This window comes from Mytilus galloprovincialis, chromosome 1 (assembly GCF_965363235.1).
Source record: "Mytilus galloprovincialis chromosome 1, xbMytGall1.hap1.1, whole genome shotgun sequence".
Lineage (NCBI taxonomy): Eukaryota > Metazoa > Mollusca > Bivalvia > Mytilida > Mytilidae > Mytilus > Mytilus galloprovincialis.
The window spans coordinates 132,916,537-132,937,316 of record NC_134838.1 but is presented as its reverse complement, the minus strand read 5'-3'; the positions used below and the strand labels follow the sequence as shown (position 1 = coordinate 132,937,316).

Here is a 20,780-nt window from a genome sequence, read left to right as displayed (position 1 = left end):
CTCCCAAGTCGAAAATGAACCTACAACGCCAAGGATAAAAAAGAAAATGAACAACAGACAAAAACAGTTCGCCAAACACAAAACTAAAGACTTACCATCTATATAGGGTCAATATTATTTTATACTGCACAAATTATTTGACGACGATCACCACCAATTCTGTCTTTATTCTTAGATCAAGTATTCATAGTATGACTGTTTGTGCCAAAACATATGACTTTGATTTAAGAATAATTAAAATAAACTTGATACTATAAGGCAAACTTATAACTGAAAAAAGTATATAAAAGAGGTGAAAGATGCCAAAGTCACATTCAAACTCCCAAGTCGAAAATGAACCTACAACGCCAAGGATAAAAAAGAAAATGAACAACAGACAAAAACAGTTCGCCAAACACAAAACTAAAGACTTACCAACAAGTCATGATCATGTACAGTTGTGAAATCAAATATCAGTCTTGACAATGGAAAACAGTCGTGAGTCAGAAAATTATTTCTGACAACGGATTTCAATTTGACAAAGAAAAGAAATCAGTCGTGAGTGCGAAAATCATTTTTGACAATGCAAATCAGTAGCGTCAACAGATTTTAATCGTGCCACAGAACGGAAACTATTCTTGAGTACGGCACTCATTTTCCACAACGTAAGTCAGTCGTGTTAACAGATTTCAAACGTATTAACAAAGAGAAATCAATCATTGCAACAGGACATATAAAGTCATGACATCAGTCTTAAAACATAAGTTGTGACAACGGATTACAGTTTGCGACAATAAAACAAGTATTGCCAATGTCAAACATTTTATTTTATTTACATATATTGTTTCCGTACTAAAAAGCAGGATTTCTCAACTAACAATTAAAAAGCTATTAAAGAGGGGCGAAAGATACCAGAGGGACCGGACCTTCTCTCTCATAGATCGAAAAGAAACTGACAACGCCAATACAAAAAAAAAACCTGACAAATAATAGTACACAAGACATAACATGGTAAATTTAAACTAAGCAACACGAACCCCACCAAACAATGAGTGTGATCTCAGGTGGTGTTAAGGGATGGTAAGCAGATCCTGCTCCACATATGGCACGCACCGTTTTGCTCATGTTATTATGCCATATGTGGAGCAGAATCTGAATACCCTTCCGGTGCAACTGAGATCACCTCCAGTGGGGTTCATGTTGTTCAGTATTTAGTTTTCTATGTTGTTTTTTGTATACTATTATTTGTCTCTAATTGTCTTTTTCAATTTTAGCCATGGCGTTTTAAGAGTTTGAATGCTCCTCTGGACCAAGGGCAGTCCCTCTTTTATTACAAATCCGGTAAATTGTCTAATTCGGTAGGTCACATTAATGAAAAGGGAACGGGATTGTAGTTATTTATTAGAAACAAAAACACATATAAAACATGCTCATTTTATTTCAACCAATTATCTCTGCACCACCAGGAAGAAGTCTGAAAAGAGTTGAAATAAGAGCTTATGTAATATATACATATAAAATTATACAAAAAAAAGTTTAAGCGAACATCAGAGACGCTGGTTATATTTAAAAATTTCCAACACGACGCACTGACTGCAAAGATATGCCAAAATAAAAAAAATGGTAATGTGCGATATGAACTGGCACAACTCTAAAATTCCATAGGTGACAACAGTTAAGATGTTACAATAACTGCGTTGAAATACATTCCCAATTAACCGCCCTTACCGATTTAAGTTGGTATAATATCTCAAATTTGACAACTGTATTGCAATTGCAACAGAGACTGCGTATTTAAGCCTCCCAATTAAATAGCAGTTTAATAATGATTAGAAAATCTAGGGGTGTTCTCAGGTGATCCGGAAGGGTAAGCAGATCCTGGCTCCACATGTGGCACCCGTTGAATTGCTTATATGATGACAAATCTGGTAAATAGTCTTATTCGGTAAGTCACATTTATGAAAGGGAAGGAGACTGTAGTTACGACTCAAGATGGCGTCCGTAAAATTTACTAAGAGATGATTTCAACTTCACCATTTGTAACTCTTGTTTTAATAGCTTCCTTGTGAGCAGCAAGAAAATTATGACAGGAAATGCAAGCACGGTAATATCGTATCAATTGGGTGATATATACCCCGTATACAGGTGCTGCTGGAATGTTGCTACTTAGAAATGGGAAGTTCACAATTAGAAAGCTGGAATCATCCTTTTTGTCGTAAACCGACCCTCATTGTCAAATTCTAGATTTAATTAATTTCTAGATTCAAACTTATACCGAAAGTGTAATTGAACTTTTCTTTGTACCTCTTATAATGTGACCGGGTAGGATCACATTATGATTTATCTTACATCCTTTGCATTTCTAGGAATATGATTGTTTTAAAGCAAGAGTAGGGTTAGTAGGCGTGGTGTATTTCAAGACACGGTTAGTACAAGTGAGTTTTGTTGGAATTTGTTTTTTTATAGACCAATGGAGATAGGTTCTTAATATTGAAGACTTGATCACTTTGACAGGCAACTAGTCTAAATACCACATATAACGATAGTAAATGATTCGTTACACCGTGTGGTTGTGACATTATGCGACAACTATGAGGTCAGTATATTCTATATAGAAATTCGAGTTTCGCTCTCACCCTATATGGAATTTTCAGACCTAATATATATCGTATTAGGTCACTATATATATCTTTATTCTCACAAACCAAATTACAAAGGTACAGAGATAATTATACATATTTCAATACAATTACATAAATAATATACGAAAGTAGATAGAGGCATTCACAATTGTTCAACCAGAAAAGTTCAATTTGTTATTGATCTCCTTAATAAGTTTACATAGTTCGTTCAGGTCTGTACATTTTTTGGAATTTATTAAGTCATAAAACTTCAATGTTTTTGGTCTATTTCTATAGTAAAATGCAATACATTGTTTTCTACAGTTATCAAAAGCTGAACAATTAAAAATGTAATGGTATTCATCACCAATGGCATCTGAATTACACAATACACACTTTCTGTTTTCTCTTGCTATGTTTTGCCATCTTCCAGTTTCTATTGGAAATTTCAAGTTCAAGGTTCGAAATTTAAGAAATAAGGATATATGTCTGTCATCCAAAATATTTAAATATTTCTCAAACTCCAAAGTGTCTTTAAATAAACGATAATTTTATGCTTTTGGTGATTCCTGTAGGCTTGTTAGCCATTTTTGTTTGAATTGATCTATTCTATTAAATTCTGCTTGGTGGTTAAATGTAGCCATGTTTTATTTACACAAAAGATTTTTTCCCATACATGAAAAGCCACATGTGTCTAAGATTGACTTGACTTGTTTTAACCATAAATATTTGTACCATATTTGGCAGTTGCAAAGTTATACAAAATAAATGGTAATTTGTCAGGTTTTCCAGTTACCAACTTGAACCAATAATTTATCATTCGTAACTTGATTGAAATATCTAATGGATATCCTCCCAATTCACCATCTATAATACTAAAATAACGAGGTCCAATTTGTCAGCCGTCATCACGTAAAAACGACGAATCATAGAATTCAACTTTATATATAACTATATATAGTACAAAGGTGTAGATTAAAAATTACACCACTCCAGGCCCTTTTGTTTTCCAAGTAATTAATATTGCCAATAATTAAGTTCAGTGTCGAGTCCGATACCGATACCAATAGTATATTCACCTGTTACCTATTACCTTATCTGTACGTTCCGCATCTGACAGGCGCACCACCAAACGGTGTATTTATGATTATGCTATAAACACGGGTCATAATCAAAAGGTTGACACTACTAAATTCGATCACTCATTGTCAAATTGTTATCTATTGTAGTATTTTAATCAGTAAGACTTTCTAAGATAACAATACGAATACTAATCACAGGGTTGACACTACTAAATTCGATCAATCATTGTCAAATTGTTACCTATTGTAGTATTTTAATCAGTAAGACTTTCTAAGATAACAATACGAATACTAAAAATCTGGACTAAAAATAAGGCGTATAGGTACAGTTTTCAATTTGTTAGCGGGCATGACGTAAAACAGCTAATCAAAGAATTCAATTGTATCTATAACTAATATAGGACAATGCTGTTGATTAAAAAAAAACTCCATTCCAGGACCTTTTGTTTTCCAAATAATTAATATTACCAATAATTGATAAGTTCCAGTTCGACGGGTTTAAACAGAAAGATTTGAAAGCAGAGAAAACTGTGTATCTTATAATCAGCATGACTTTATCAGATGACAATAATAATACTGAAATAAGGCTTGCGCATAGATATATACTTTAATTCAGTCACGGACCCGCGATATCACAGGTGTGTTCTAGTAGTTCATAAAATCAGGAGTAGATTTTTTTACTCCAAGTAATATTTTACAAAATTTAATATGAATCCTCACGATGATTAAATTATTTCCAAAACCCCAAACTTCACAACCATAGAGAAGTATTGGTTTTACAATTTTATCAAAAAGATCAAGTTGGCATTCAATAGACAGATTATGTATTCTACCTTTTCGAATAATATCGTACATAGCATGTGTTGCTTTTTCACATTGCTTTTTTTCAGCTCTTGAATAAATTTTCTGACCTAGACAGTAACACTAGCACATAATGTAACGAATAAAACCTCGTATTCATAAAGTTTAATATGACGACGAAGCCTCCAAGACCAGTAAGGAAAGTAATTGAATTTCAATTACGAAATAAGAAATAATGAAAGCAACAATCGGACAAATCTTTTCAATTTATTTTGTTTGTGAACGTTTTAAAGGGACGTTACGCAACCAACAATCAATCAATCAATGAACGTTTTAAAATGATTCATTCATAGAATTAGTAAGATAAATAATGTTTTTATTTTGCAATTTCATGAAAAAATTAAATGATGTAACTCATATCAAGTCTGCTTCTTCATACTTCTATTCTACATGTCTACCGAAAATCTGCTTCTTCATACCATTATTCTACATATCTACCGAAAAACGGAATAATAATGATGAAAGATTGGTACAATTTAAATATAATAGATCACGTAAATGCTGATCTAATTACAATATTACATAATGTATATTTTTTTAACAATTAATCCATGTGTTTTCATTTATACTTACTCTTTTTCACATATGAAGAAGGCTAGCTTGTCTGAACAAAAGTCATCATGCCATGTGAATCCTGTACTGTGCCAAAGTATTCCACAGTTTTCACTTTGACGGGAGTCTGGTTGTCCCTTTTCCCAATGACTATACATGTTGGACAATTCTCTACCACTGTCAATCCATGTCCATTCATTTTGAATTACGACATCTGTCAGTCCTATCCAATATCCATGAGGGGGAGCAGAATCTAGAGAGAGATAACACAATCATCACATCAGAAAATCTGTAAACATTAGATAAAATCAACAAATGAACGAAACGGAGAATTTAAATAAACATGAACTAGTATGCATATTTATTTAGGGGTCAGCTGAAGGACGACTCAGGGTGCGGGAGTTGCTCACTACAATGAAGACCCATTGGTGGCCTTCGGCTGTTGTCTGCTCTATGGTCGGGCTGTTGTCGCATTGACACATTCCCCATTTCCATTCTCAATTTTATGAGTGTATATCTCATATCTATCTAGACGGTAACAAGTCTATAGTCGCCGTCATGTTAAATTGGCACCATGTTTTTAGTCGACAATTTTTAAACTATCATATGCCTTCATTCGAGATGAGGTTTTTCAATTAGCGGAATCAAAGAACCTTTTAAAAAAAACAGAACTGTCCATCTTTTGTTGTGATTCCACTTTATATGTAATCATGACCTTCACATTATCCAATGTTTTTTTCATTGAAAATCCTGTCATCTTGGTTTATATGAGGATCCTTTATTGACATAACATTTGTACTATACTCTCCAGTAGTAATCGTGTCATCGATGTGATACATTTTCCCGCGCTTTTTGCATCTAAACAAAAAATATCAAGAAAAGATCTGGGTGCTTCCGAGAAAATAGACTGCACGTGGAATTCTACGGAAACACTTCCGGTAATAAAAAAAACCAGGATTCCACCATTGAAAATAATCTGGGATTATGTGAAGGTCAGGATTATACAGTGCAAGCACAATAAAAGGTAGGACAGTAGTTGATTTTTGAAAAGACGTTTGATTCTGCTATTTGAAAAACGTCATAGCGAATGAATGCGGTTGGTATTTAAAACAAATCAACCCAAAACACAGTGTCAATTTTACAAGACAGCGACTTATACAACTATATAATTACATTAGATGTATGTTTCATTATAATACGATATTCTGATTGGCTAACTGCACATCACGTGTTATTCCTGAAGCAGTTGCATTACACAATAAAACTTATCATTCGTGATAGCACGAGGTCCCACAATAAAGTGTGAATGTGAATTAAATAAAATAATGATAAAACTCGTGTATCTTACAGATCATCCAAGTTTTCATGTGATGGAATTATCAATAAGGGTTTTTTCAATAACCAAATACACGACAAAGATGGTACATAATCAATCAACTATATAAACAGAGCTGTATGCATTATATCTATCCAGTTTCCATATGAGGGAGTAACATGTACAAGTTTAATTAGTGTGAACAAAATTTTTGAATATTTGAATTGGTTTGGACAAACGGCCAAGCCTATATAAGTGATCTTTGCAAAATAAACTGACGAGAGGATTACACTAACAATCACAAATGAAACTACATTAATGTTACTGTATCTACCCGATTTATCAGTTTCCATGTGGAGGACACGAACTGACAAACCCATGACTAAAAGTTACACTATTAACCACATCTGATTTAGTTTTACTTGCTTGTCCTTTTTGGCATGATCGGTTATTAAACGTTTGTATTTGGTTACTAATTTGTAAACAGTTTGAATCTTTGCATACAGTAGAGACTTTGATCGTCGAACTGCTTTTCACGGTGACATAGTATTTTTATTTTAAAGATATCAAATTATAAATACTTAAAGTAAGGCAGCAACCATTTGATTTTCGAGGGGGGGGGGGGGGGGGGGGGGGGCTATGGTTTTTTTTCTGGACAAATTTTTTTTTCGCCTGCGGCGAGAACAATCTATTTTTTTCGCGACAAGTCGAAAAAAAAATTTTCGACCAATTTTAGCATTACATATAGTGGCAGCTGAGGGTGAAACAAACAATTTTTTTTTTCTCAGAATCAAAAACAATTTTTGTTTTTTCTCCAAAAACTGGAAACAAACTTTTTTTTCAAAAAAAAACCATAGCCTTGTGTTTGACCTTTTTTTTATTGCGTGCATGCAACTTATTTTTATAGTTTGTTCTACTTTCAAACGTCCTAGATGAGGTGAGGATTGGGCGTCAGGAACGTTTAATCCCGCCACATTCTTTATCTGCTTGCCTCGACGTCCATTGACAGCGATATCGACCCATAAAATACACATGAAGGATATAAGGTTTATAATTCAGTACACCAGATGCAAGTTCCATCTGCATTAGGTAGTGCCGATTCTAAACAGTTCGATTGCTCACTCAAAAACGAAATTCAAAAGTATTGAAAACCTAAACGTACCATAAGGTTTATGTCATATGGGTCAATATTCCCAATGCGCCTCCAAATGATGAACTCAAAGGTTATGTGTAAACAAAAAACTCTGTGTAGTGATATTTGACATTTTACAAATGACTGAGCTAAAGCATTTGTGATGATTTGTAAAGTAGAGGATCAAAGAATAATTAAATGTGTTAAAACTATGGAGCTATTAAATGTGTTCAAAGTATTAAATTTTCAAAGAACTTATTGTGTTAAAAAATTGACCAGCACTGGGTCGATGCCACTGCTGGTGGACGTTTCGTCCACGATGGTATCACCAGCCCAGTAGTCAGCACTTCGGTGTTGACATGATTATCAATTATATGGTCACTTTTATAAATTTCCTGTTACAAAACTAAGGATTTTCTTATCCCAGGAATAGATTACCTTAGCCGTATTTGGCACAATTTTTTGGAATTTTGGGTCCTCAATGCTCTTCAACTTTGAACTTGTTTGGCTTTACAATTATTTTGATCTGAGCGTCACTGATGAGTCTTAGGAAGACGAAACGCGCGTCTTGCGCACTAAATTATAATTCTGGTACCTTTGATAACTTATAAACATGAGTAGCCGCATCACGAAATGATTGCCGGTAAATGCTAATTTACGGAAAAAGTAATCTCACTTCGTACCCCGAAAATTTAACCACATATGTAAAAATGTCTCAGCTTCGAACGAGCCAAGTATCCAAGCTTACGATAAGGACTGAGCTACAGAGGAAAAACTTACCATTACCGCCTATGGAGAAACAATTGCGAATATTGACCCATATATGGTTGAATTATATAAAGCTATCTAGACCAATAGGAAGAAACACAAGTATATATTTACAGGAATTTATGTTTGATATATATTTGAAGTAAGCACACAAATATTTACTGCTATGCTTATGATACTCTCGTGGACAAAATGCCAATCAGCAGTAAATAGTTATCAAAGGTACCAGGATTATAATTTAATATGCCAGACGCGCGTTTCGTCTACATTAGACTCATCAGTGACGCCCATATCAAAATATTTATAAAGCCAAACAAGTACAAAAGAGATGAGTACTATCATAAAGCGATTTAAAAGAATTATCACTGACACCAAGCATAATAGATTAAGAGATTACCGTGTTCGTGTTTATGTTTTAATGTCGTCTGGATGAAGTTATCCTCCTTTTGTGATTCTATCTCTACAAGTTTTGATCCAAATGCTTTACAAAACGTCTGAAAATTCAAATTATTTATTCTAAAAATACATAATAGTTTGATATCTAAAAAAGTGAACTTAAAAAAAAATAATAGCCATTATTAGATTAATAAATGTCAGCCTAATCAAAAATCATTGAAACGGTTTTTCGTTCATTTTGGGATCTTTTATACAATATTGGATTGTCTCATTGTTGAAGACCGTGCGGAGATCCATAGATGCCTATATATTCACACCATTGGTCTCTTGATAGTTGTTCCGTTTGCAATCAATCTTATGAAGCATTGTCACTCTTTCACAACAATCTTTTCTTTTCTTTGCATATGACGTTCGTATCTAAGTTGATATATTACTCACCCTCGAGTCTATCCAACCTTCACTGTCCTAACTTATACTCGTTACCGAGTCCATCCAATTAACGCCATCCTAACTGATACAAACCACCAAGTCTGTCTTATAAACGCCATCCTAACTGATTCTCACCAACGAGTCTGTGTAAACGCAATCTTAACGGAAACTCACCAACAAGTCTGTCTAATCAATGTTATCATAATTGTTACTCACCACCGAGTCTGTTCAATAAACGCTATCCTAACTGATACTCAACACCGAGTCTGTTTAATAAAAGCTATATCTAATGATACAAACCGATGAGTCTTTGATACACTCTATCTTCACTGATATACAACAACGAGCCCGTCTAATAAACCCCTTCCTAACTGATGATCCCCATCAAGTCTGCCTAATAAACACTATACTAAATAATCCCCATCACCAAAACTGTCTAATTACTCACCACGGAGTCTGTCTAATAAACGCTATCCCTACTGATACTCACTACCAAGTCTGTCTAATAAAAGCTATGTTAACTGATGTTCACCAACAAGTCTGTCCTATAAACGCCTTCTTAATTTATACTCACCACTAAGTATGTCTTATAAACGCTATCCCTACTGATACTCACCGCTGAATCTGTCCAATAAACGCTATCTCAACTGATACTCACCACAGAGTCTGCCCAATCCACACTTGTCTGACTAATCAGATAACATGAGGAATCATATATTAACCAACCATTTGGACAGTTCTCTGTTAAACCTGAAAGATATTGATAAATTATGCTGTCTCATACTTACATGTTCAATAATAGCATTTACTATAAATTCAAATATCCTGGAGTCAATTCAATTGTTCATTAAGCTGCAGCGAAATAAAACCTCCTACAATTTTAGATTAATGTGAAGTTTTAAAACAGTTAGCATCTTTAAAGATATAAAGATGTTTGTAACAAATTGTCTATTCAAAACTGAATAAATTCCGTAAAAGATAATACCTGCTGGAATAAGGATCAAGAAAATCAGATTAAATCTTAACGACGCCATTATTCTGCATAAAGATAAGAGTTTTATCTGCCAATCGTGTGTCATATCTAAATATATATTATGAACATATTACACAAAGGGATCAATCATTAAAGGTTTAACAATAATTTATTTAGAATCATTCTGACAAAGAACACTTATCGAATTGAAATGTGCACAAACTACATTATCAATGGAAGCATTTTAGACGAGTAAAATCAAAGCATTTATTGGAAGAAAATAACCAACAACAGGCAAAATCATAGCTGATGTCCTATCTTTGTTTGTTTGTCTTTTATACAACCAGCAGTTTGCCCGTACTTTCCAATTAACCCCCCTCCCACTTGCGGTTTGCTTAAAGTTGCCTTATAAAATTTGTCTAGTAAACATAGTGCATTGCCAACGAATGCGTTTATAGAACAATTAAATAAAGTTACAGACACATAGTTTAATTTGAAAATATGCTTCAAGAAGTAAAAACATTATCAAATTTGTGTTTATATGTCAAACTAGTACAATGTATATATATGCTTTCCATCTGGCAGATCTGTTATTTACTTTAACATTTCATTTTAGCTCACCTGGCTCGAAGGGCCAAGTGAGCTTTTCCCATCACTTTGCGTCCGTTGTCCGTCGTCCGTCGTCCGTCGTCCGTCGTCCGTCGTCGTCCGTCGTCGTTAACTTTTACAAAAATCTTCTCCTCTGAAACTACTGGATCAAATTTTAAACATAACTTTGCCATAATCATCATTGGGGTATCTAGTTTTAAAAATGTGTCCGGTGATCCGGCCAACCAACCAAGATGGCCGCCATGGCTAAAAATAGAACATAGGGGTAAAATGCAGTTTTTGGCTTATAACTCAAAAACCAAAGCATTTAGAGCAAATCTGACATGGGTAAAATTGTTCATCAGGTCAAGATCTATCTGCCTGAAATTTGCAGATGAATCGGACAACCCGTTGTTGGGTTGCTGCCCCTGAATTGGTAATTTTAAGGAAATTTTGCTGTTTTTTGGTCATTATCTTAAATATTATTATAGATAGAGATAAACTGTAAAACAGCAATAATGTTCAGCAAGGTAAGATTTACAAATAAGTCAACTTGACCGAAATGGTCAGTTGGCCCCTTTAGGAGTTATTGCCCTTTATAGTCAATTTTTAACCATTTTTCGTAAATCTTAGTTATCTTTTACAAAAATCTTCTCCTCTGAAACGACTGGGCCAAATTAATCCAAACTTGGCCACAATCATCTTTTGTGGTATCTAGTTTAAAAAATGTGTCCGATGACCCGGCCATTAAATCAAGATGGCCGCCACGGCTAAAAATAGAACATAGGGGTAAAATGCAGTTTTTGGCTTATAACTCAAAAACCAAAGCATTTAGAGCAAATATGACAATGGTTTATCAGGTCAAGATCTATCTGCCCTGAAATTTTCAGATGAATCGGACAACCCGTTGTTGGGTTGCTACCCCTGAATTGGTAACTTTAAGGAAATTTTGCTGTTTTGGTTATTATTTTAAATATTATTATAGATAGAGATAAACTGTAAACAGCAATAATGTTCAGCAAAGTAAGATTTACAAATAAGTCAACGTGACCGAAATGGTCAGTTGACCCCTTTAGGAGTTATTGTCCTTTATAGTCAATTTTAACAATTTTCATAAAATTTGTAAATTTTTATTAACATTTTCCACTGAAACTACTGGGCCAAGTTCATTATAGATAGAGATAATTGTAAGCAGCAAGACTGTTTAGTAAAGTTAGTTGTACATACACACCACCATCACCAAAACACAATTTTGTCATGAATCCATCTGCTTCCTTTGTTTAATATTCACAGAGACCAAGGTGAGCGACACAGGCTCTTTAGAGACTCTAGTTTTAATCAATTTCAAAACTGGTCCCTTACCCATATGCATCAAATGAAAAATGCTTTTTAAAAACAGTGCATTTAAGTCTACTTCTGAAGTCATTTCTTTATAAGTCATCGGACACACGTTTGACAACAGATACTGACTGCATAGTGGATCTCAATCTGTATACAAACTAAATATAGCAATGACTGAATGTATCCGCTTGGCTTAACCAATGAAAATCTACCAATGAATGTGTAGAGTGCAAAGTGAACAAATGTTTGTGCAGATCGCGAAGTGAATGAAATGCACGAATGTTTGTGTAGACGGTCAACCAACTCGTGACGGCGTCCGTAAAATTTAACCATTTCGAACTCTTGGTTTAATAGCTTCCTATTGAGCAGCAACCTTCTATTAAGGAAACAATGATAGGAAATATATGTACGAACCAAGGAATATCGTACAAATTGGGAGATATATACTCCGTATCTAGGCGCTGCTTAAATGTTCCTACATAAAAATGGAAAGTTCACAATTGAAAAGCTGAAATCATCTCTTTTGTCGTAAAGTTCTGTTTTCAAGCGACCCTCATTGTCAATTTCTAGATAAAAGTCAAGATATATGGCAGACTGTACTGTATGCGTTGATCCTTTATGTCTAGTTCGACGTGATATATGCGTTCAACATAATCAACAAACTTTGAATTATTTATTGAAAGAACATCATCTATATAGCGAAAAGTATAGTTAAAGGGTATTGCTAGCTTCTTGTTTTTTTTCCGAAGAAGTTAGCATAATAAGAATAAAGGAACAAGTCGGTAAGAAAAAGGCACAATTGGTTCCCACGGGAAAGTGCGATTGTTTGTTGAAATACATGGCCCCCCAAACGTAACAAATATGTTGTCAATCAAGAAATCAAGCATCTTAATAATGTCAGTTTCAGAGAATTTTTTGTTTGAATCAGAGTGATTCTTTACAAATTAAGATGTATCCCCCTCTAAGACAAGACACGTGTATCTACGTTTGTCATTCTTTTTTTTATAAAACAAAGCAATACAAACTCTTCCAATTTGTCCTTTAGTTTGAAATAGAGAACACTTTTGTTAAGTGAAGAAAAGTCAAATGTGTTATTATTCTAATACAAGATGAAAGAGTCTTAGATTGTATTGATCGATCTTTGGAAGTGTTCGGTTTCTACATCTGAGTCACGCCGCCTGTTCACAATGAACAGGGTGTATTCAATATCAGTGGAGTGACCCGGATGTTCAGTTTTCGTTACCAAGTTGGACATCGTTTGTTCCAACAACTTTGCAAGAGCCAATAAACAAAGAACCTGATTCAGAGTACAAATCAATTCTCATCACAACGTCTTTAAATCTTTTTAGGCTGCAAAAATGTAAGACGGGTAGCTCGTGGAAGGTCATGGATAGTTTAGACTGATTTTCGATTTCCATTTTTTGCAGATAAGGTGTGATAAATTAGAATGGTAAATCAGGACTGACTGGACTCTTTTGTTGACTTTTTTCTTTTTACAGTTTGTACCTGAGTTAGTTTAAACTTTATTTATCATTGAAAAATATAATATTGAAAAAGGACAATTTAACATAGCAGTCAAATATATGGATAATCGGAAAAAAGTTTTGAAAAATTATTAAATCCGTTTCTCGTATACTTGGCAGTTCTTTTGTTATAATGCAATCTTGTGTAGCCGTAATGATTATCATGATATAAGTCTCTTCAATGTCTATAGTTCATTTCGGTGCTGTTTAAATACCATGAATATGTAAATTCTTGATTTTTCAATAACCGTAGTATTTACATTAAAGAAAAACTGGTTTGGATTTAAAGTAACACAAATTTCATCTAAATTAATTACAAATAACCAATGCAGGATATTAGTCATATTACTGTGGATGTGAAGTCTTTCTCGATACCTAAGGGATACTCCGGTACCTCGCAAAATAAAAGGAAGTGTTTATGTTAATTTACTGTTTTACTAGACTACGGTTGAAATATTAGAAATTAAATAGATAATTCGATTGATAATATTCGCTGCATCATTTGATATTTAGATCAGAAGGGTCATTATTGTCTACGTTTAAAACTCTTCCTATGCAGTCATCCATGTGACGTATTATCATACAAAGATATCATAATATAAGCCGGGTAACAATTCTAATATTGGCATTTGTTAAATCAATGTTTACTTTTAACGATCAACAAAGTTTTAAATCCGATCTAAAATAATATTTTGTTACACAAATACAGTCTATAAGATGTGTAAATCGTATCGATCTATAACGGAGAGAAAATATTTGTATACAAATAGAGCGAGTACAGTGTGACGTTTTTAAAGTGTCCAAAAGCGTTTTTATAAAGAAATCAATACATGTAAACATAGCCGGATTAAAGGTGCTGGCACAGATCAATGCTTCTGATAGGATTATAGAACTGACTACCTATTTATTCTAACTTGGACAGGATATAGCTAAAATCATAACTAAAGGTAAGAAAATACTACACACAATATATGTGTTAACAAATGCACATTATTGTTTTAAAAAATAACCCAGATTCTATTTACAAAAGTAAATTATTAAACGAATTTGATATTTATCTTGTAAACTTTCCTGCTTGAATTTTCGAATACCATATTTATTTAGTTATTTTTGTATCACATAAAACATAAATCATGTTACAGGTAAAAATGAACGCGCCAGGTGTTAGGGAAAGGTAAACCCGTATCATTGTGTGGATTTATTATTTTTTATTTAAAACTGTGTTAAAGGGAATTCTGTTCATTTTTAAAAGTGTATGAATGTTTTATGAAAAAAAAACCACAGTCGTGTACAAACCGTAAATAGTAATAACAAGCTGTATGAAGCAACCACTAATGATTCCTTGTAAAGCAGAAAGCAACCACGAAATATTCATTGACAGAGCAATTAAAAGTGTAAGCTCTCTAATAAAAGTAAGGTATATTGGATCTACACATCAGTTTAAAACAGGAATTTACTTGGTTAAGCATTTCATATTTCCAATGGGTACCAATTGCGCTCCTCTACTTGCAGATTTGTTTTTATATTCCTATGAAGCCGAATTTATCCAATGGCTTGTACAGAAAGGAGAAACGAAATTAGCCCAGTCTTTTAATTTCACCTTTCGGTATATTGATGATGTACTCACTTTCTGTCTCTTATTATCGGTCGGTCATTTACAAACGTATCAACCGTATCGTATACGTTGACGTATCCACATCTGCAGATATATAAACAAATATTATGTGATCCCGAGCTTGTTAATAAGACCGTACTTCATTTAAAAAACTAATTGGAATCTCTTCGAAACAATCAAACTTACACTTTCAATATTTGTGATAGTGGTGTTTTGTAAAAAAAAAATAAGAGGTTTTATCAACAACTTTTACATGCCCTTAAAAAGTAGCAAATGTAGGGCAGGTACACGAATATCGTACACAATCTTTTAATAACCTAGTTAAAAAATATTTCAAGATCTTATATGAATAAACACCAAAAAAAATCAAATGTACTACTTATATACATGTAAGGAACTTTGAATATTGTTCGTTCGTAAAAGGTAATAGAAAGTACTGAGTATCACTCTATTTGTCAATCAACAATTAACAATTTTTAATTTTGTCAATGCTACGTGAGCATAAGTTCATACACAAACAAACGATTTTACCGTATTCACTCCTATTATGCCTGTAAATGTGAGCCAAAATTTGTTCCTGTGAAAAAAGTTCCAGTGGAACTAATTTCACAGGAAATATATTCTGAGAGAACTTTTTTCACAGAGAATTTCTATATAATTTGTTCCATCTCTATGAAATAAGTTCCACACTTTACTTAATGAAATAAGTTCTGGGTTGGTGAAATTTGTTCCTTACCTAGTGAAATTAGTTCCATGTTTGTGAGATTTGTCCTTACCTGGTGAAATAAGTTCTGGATTTGTGAAATTTGTTCCTCACCTGGTGAAATAAGTTCCTTGTCTATGAAATATGTTCCACTGGTTAAATAAGTTATCTTATATACTGAGCACTTGTCATCAGTGAGTTTAAAGTCATTATAAAAAACATGTATTATATTGATAATGTAATAAATAAAAAGTGTAAACATCCAATTGGGTTGTGTGAAGTAAACATGGTAAAGCAAAAGTTTAATAACATGCTCAATTAATAATACTAAAAATGGCTCTTATGAGCCAGGAAAGAGTAGAATAAGAAATAATAATAAAAGTCATTCCAAAAAAAAGTATTATAGTTAAAGATGAACATTTGTACTTTTTTGAAAATGACAAAGTGACTGATCAATTATATTAAAAGACATAAAGAAACAAAAGACACACTCTTTTAAAACTGTGCAATGACCATAGCTAAGTACGTGACTGTATGATTAGAACACCCATGACAGATCATTAGGAAACAAGGAGGTTGAATACCACATAAACGATAAAACATAGATACATTATCATCGCTTTCATTTCTTATCTTCATCCTACAGTCATGCCTTCAATTGCAAATGTACCCCATGCAAGCACAGTACTTATTTTCTGTGAAATAGGTTCGAGCAGAACATTTTCATTGATTTCTATAAAATACCTTCGTTGAAAACTAATATCACAAGAACTTATTTCATTTTTTTTTTTAATTTTAATATTGGAACAAAACTCATGGTGCTGTGATTTTTGTTCCGGAACTTATTTCACACTTGGTTAAAAAATTAGTTCCGGAACAAATTTTATAGTGCTGGAACATATTTTCTGTGACATAAGTTCCGGTGGAACAAATTTCCTATGAACTTTTTTGTTACATAAACTGTTCCAACTATCCGGAATATCTTTAAAAAGAGGGTTACATATTCCACAAAAACTCGATATTTCCTAATTGTTTTGTAAATTTCTTCATTAGAAATTAATCAGTCGCCCATTTGTATTATTGAAAGTACAGAAAATTAAAGCTCGGGATCATATACTGTTTCTTGGTATATCTGCAGATGCGGATATGTCAACGTATATTATACGGTAAGTACGTCTTCAAATGACCGACCTCTAATAATAATAGATTCAGTGATCACTTACATTTAATATATCCAAGTGAACTTGAAATTAAAGATACTACCGACACAGATAAATCTGCTTCATATTTAGACCTTTTTCTCGAAATGACTACTGATGGTAGGTTAAATACCAAAATTTATGACAAACGCGATATTTTAATTTTCCTATAGTCAACTGTCCATTTCTGTGTATCAACATTCCAGCTACACCAGCATATGGAGTATATGTATCTCAATTGATACGTAACTCTAGAGCTAGCTCTAAGTACGTTGATTTTGTTGAACGAGCAATACTGCTTTCTCAAAACAGGGATATGAATCAATAAAAAAAAGGGTCCTCACTCTCAAGAAATTTTACGGTCGCCATCATGAGCTGATTGGCCATTATGACAAAAGTGTGTCAGAAATCATATCTGATATTCTTTCTCAGTCATAATAACCTTCCATCATTACAGAACTGAACAAAGAAATAACACGACGGGTGTCATATACGGTGCAGGAAATGCTTACCCTTCCGGAGCATCTGATTTCACTCCCGGTTTTTAGTTGAGTTCGTGTTGTTTCTTATTTAATATTTATTACTGTTGATGTAAATGTCCTTTGGTTTTTTGAGTCTTTGTTTACTCCCTGGGTTTGATTGTTATTGTCTTCATACTGATACCAAATAGACGGTTAGGGTGTAAATATAGGTCATTGCTACCACATTCCAATTCAATCAGAACTACATTTATGAGATTGTTTTATTAATCAGAATTTACATTGTCCAGTCTGCTAACGTCTGTTCGTCGTTTCAAGGCAAAACAATGCATGTCAAAATTCTTCATTTTTTTATGCTTTATACTACAGATTTTGTTAAAGCCTGCATCGCTCACCTGTCTATATATGTATCGAATGTCATCCCTATTTTTGAAAAGTCAGAAATAAATCGAAATGTCATATTGCTGGATAGTAATCATAATCCTCAACCAATCTACAAGAGTTGAATTAATTCATTCCTCTCGACCCATTTCTCTGCATTATACTAAAGAAAAACATCATCATCTCAAATTAAATATCTTAAATTTCTACCAGATTATATATTTCTACAAAAAACATGTAAATGTTTTCAATTTTACGGAGTTCGACGATTGTTTACAAGATTGATGTTGCTTTGCATTTAATTAAGAATCAAGTTCTTGATGATTTATATAGTAAAGTTTACGGGAACAAAGATACGCTGACAGATTGAGTTCTCTGCTACAAATGTAGTTAGGAGATGTAGGATACGTTGACTGTTTCTAAACTATCAAAACTATCTATACGTACCAAGTTCAGTTTATAGGGTCCATATGCTTAAATCTACATAGTTAAGTTTTGTCCGAACGGACGGATTTTCTACATGTTCTACGATGAATTAATTACTATTGGATATCCTAACTAAAGTGGTTATGCATACCAGCCTAGAATTTCAATAGTCTTAGGAAGGTTACGATCGGACTGCGGATTTAAATTAATGAAAAGTGGAAAAGAAAAAATCTCTTGAGAAGAAAAGTACTGTTATACATCAATGCATGTATGATCGGATGAAATGCATCAGTAATAGAGTGGTATTGTGGCGGGATATGTTGTCAATCAACATTAAATCCTAGTGCATAGCTTGTTGTCACGCCAATAAATATTAGGTCTACGTGCATAGCTTGTTGTCATGTCAATCAACGTTATGTTCTAGTGCATATCTTGTTTTTCACGCCAATAAATGTAAGGTAATGTGCATACCTTGTTGTCACGTCAATACATGTTAGGTCTACGTGCATACCTTGTTGTCACGTCAATACATGTTAGGTCTTAATGAATAGGTTTTTGTCTAGTCAATCAACGTTATGTCCTAGTGCATACCTTGTTGTTACTTCAATACATGTTAGGTCTTCATGCATAGCTTGTTGTCACGTCAATAAATGTTAGGTCTACGTGCATAGGTTTTTGTCATGTCAATCAATGTTATGTCCCAGTGCATACCTTGTTTTCACGCCAATAAATGTTAGGTCTACGTGCATATCTTGTTTTCACGCCAATAAATGTTAGGTATACGTGCATACCTTGGTGTCACGTCAATACATGTTAGGTCTTCATGAATATGCTTTTGTCATGTCAATCAACGTTATGTCCTAGTGCATAGCTTGTTGTCACGTCAATACATATTAGGTCTTCATGAATAGGTTTTTGTCATTTCAATCAACGTTATGTCCTAGTGCATACCTTGTTGTCACGTCAATAAATGTTAGGTCTTCATGCTTAGATTGCTGTCACGTCAATAAATGTAAGGTCTTCATGAATAGCTTGTTGTCACGTCAATAAATGTTAGGTCTACGTGCATAGCTTGTTGTCACGTCAATAAATGTTAGGTCTACTTGCATAGCTTGTTGTCACGTCAATAAATGTTAGGTCTACGTGCATAGGTTTTTGTCATGTCAATCAATGTTAAGTCCTAGTGCATACCTTGGTTTAACGCCAATAAATGTTAGGTCTACGTGCATATCTTGTTTTCACGCCAATAAATGTTAGGTATTCGTGCATACCTTGGTGTCACGTCAATACATGTTAGGTCTTCATGAATAGGTTTTTGTCATGTCAATCAACGTTATGTCCTAGTGCATATCTTGTTTTCACGCCAATAAATGTAAGGTAATGTGCATACCTTGTTGTCACGTCAGTACATGTAAGGTCTACGTGCATACCTTGTTGTCACGTCAATACATGTTAGGTCTTAATGAAAAGGTTTTTGTCATGTCAATCAACGTTATGTCCTAGTGCATACCTTGTTGTCACTTCAATACATGTTAGGTCTTCATGCATAGCTTGTTGTCACGTCAATAAATGTTAGGTCTACGTGCAAAGGTTTTTGTCATGTCAATCAATGTTATGTCCTAGTGCATACCTTGTATTCACGCCAATAAATGTTAGGTCTACGTGCATATCTTGTTTTCACGCCAATAAATGTTAGGTATACGTGCATACCTTGGTGTCACGTCAATACATGTTAGGTATTCACGAATATGTATTTGTCATGTCAATCAACGTTATGTCCTAGTGCATAGCTTGTTGTCACGTCAATACATATTAGGTCTTCATGAATAGGTTTTTGTCATTTCAATCAACGTTATGTCCTAGTGCATACCTTGTTGTCACGTCAATAAATGTTAGGTCTTCATGCTTAGATTGCTGTCACGTCAATAAATGTAAGTTCTTCATGAATAGCTTGTTGTCACGTCAATAAATGTTAGGTCTACGTGCATAGCTTGTTGTCACGTCAATAAATGTTAGGTCTACGTGCATAGCTTGATGTCACGTCAATAAATGTTAGGTCTACGAGCATAGGTTTTTGTCATGTCAATCAATGTTAAGTCCTAGTGCATACCTTGTTTTAACGCCAATAAATGTTAGGTCTACGTGCATATCTTGTTTTCACGCCAATAAATGTTAGGTATTCGTGCATACCTTGGTGTCACGTCAATACATGTTAGGTCTTCATGAATAGGTTTTTGTCATGTCAATCAACGTTATGTCCTAGTGCATATCTTGTTTTCACGCCAATAAATGTAAGGTAATGTGCATACCTTGTTGTCACGTCAATACATGTTAGGTCTACGTGCATACCTTGTTGTCACGTCAATACATGTTAGGTCTTAATGAATAGGTTTTTGTCATGTCAATCAACGTTATGT

General features: G+C 33.8%; 2 protein-coding genes across 2 annotated transcripts in view; one reads left to right on the top strand and one right to left on the bottom strand.

Moving 5' to 3' along the window:
* Window positions 1-1,399: 1,399 nt before the first annotated feature.
* LOC143060624 (perlucin-like protein) lies at window positions 1,400-10,210 on the bottom strand. The gene is made up of 5 exons (XM_076233620.1): window positions 10,121-10,210; window positions 9,794-9,885; window positions 8,708-8,804; window positions 5,117-5,348; window positions 1,400-1,453 (listed from the first exon to the last, which is right to left on the bottom strand). Exons 1-5 carry the CDS (start codon window positions 10,167-10,169, stop codon window positions 1,420-1,422), a joined length of 504 nt encoding a protein of 167 aa, XP_076089735.1. The 5' UTR covers window positions 10,170-10,210; the 3' UTR covers window positions 1,400-1,419.
* Window positions 10,211-14,183: 3,973 nt separating this feature from the next.
* The window catches only part of LOC143060568 (uncharacterized), a 38,391-nt gene continuing 31,794 nt past the window's right edge, over window positions 14,184-20,780 (top strand). Inside the window, exon 1 of the mRNA XM_076233615.1 lies at window positions 14,184-14,507. The gene's annotated coding sequence lies outside the window, so the exon portion shown is untranslated. The remainder of the gene's footprint in view (window positions 14,508-20,780) is intronic.

Excerpts from the sequence above, each read along its gene's own strand:
- LOC143060624 (XM_076233620.1), bottom strand. The coding sequence starts at position 10,169 with ATGGCGTCGTTAAGATTTAATCTGATTTTCTTGATCCTTATTCCAGCA. Across the intron at positions 9,886-10,120 it reads CTTGATCCTTATTCCAGCAG|GTTTAACAGAGAACTGTCCA; the intron begins GTATTATCTTTT and ends AATATCTTTCAG. Across the intron at positions 1,454-5,116 it reads TTCTTCATATGTGAAAAAGA|ACTTCTTCCTGGTGGTGCAG; the intron begins GTAAGTATAAAT and ends AACTCTTTTCAG.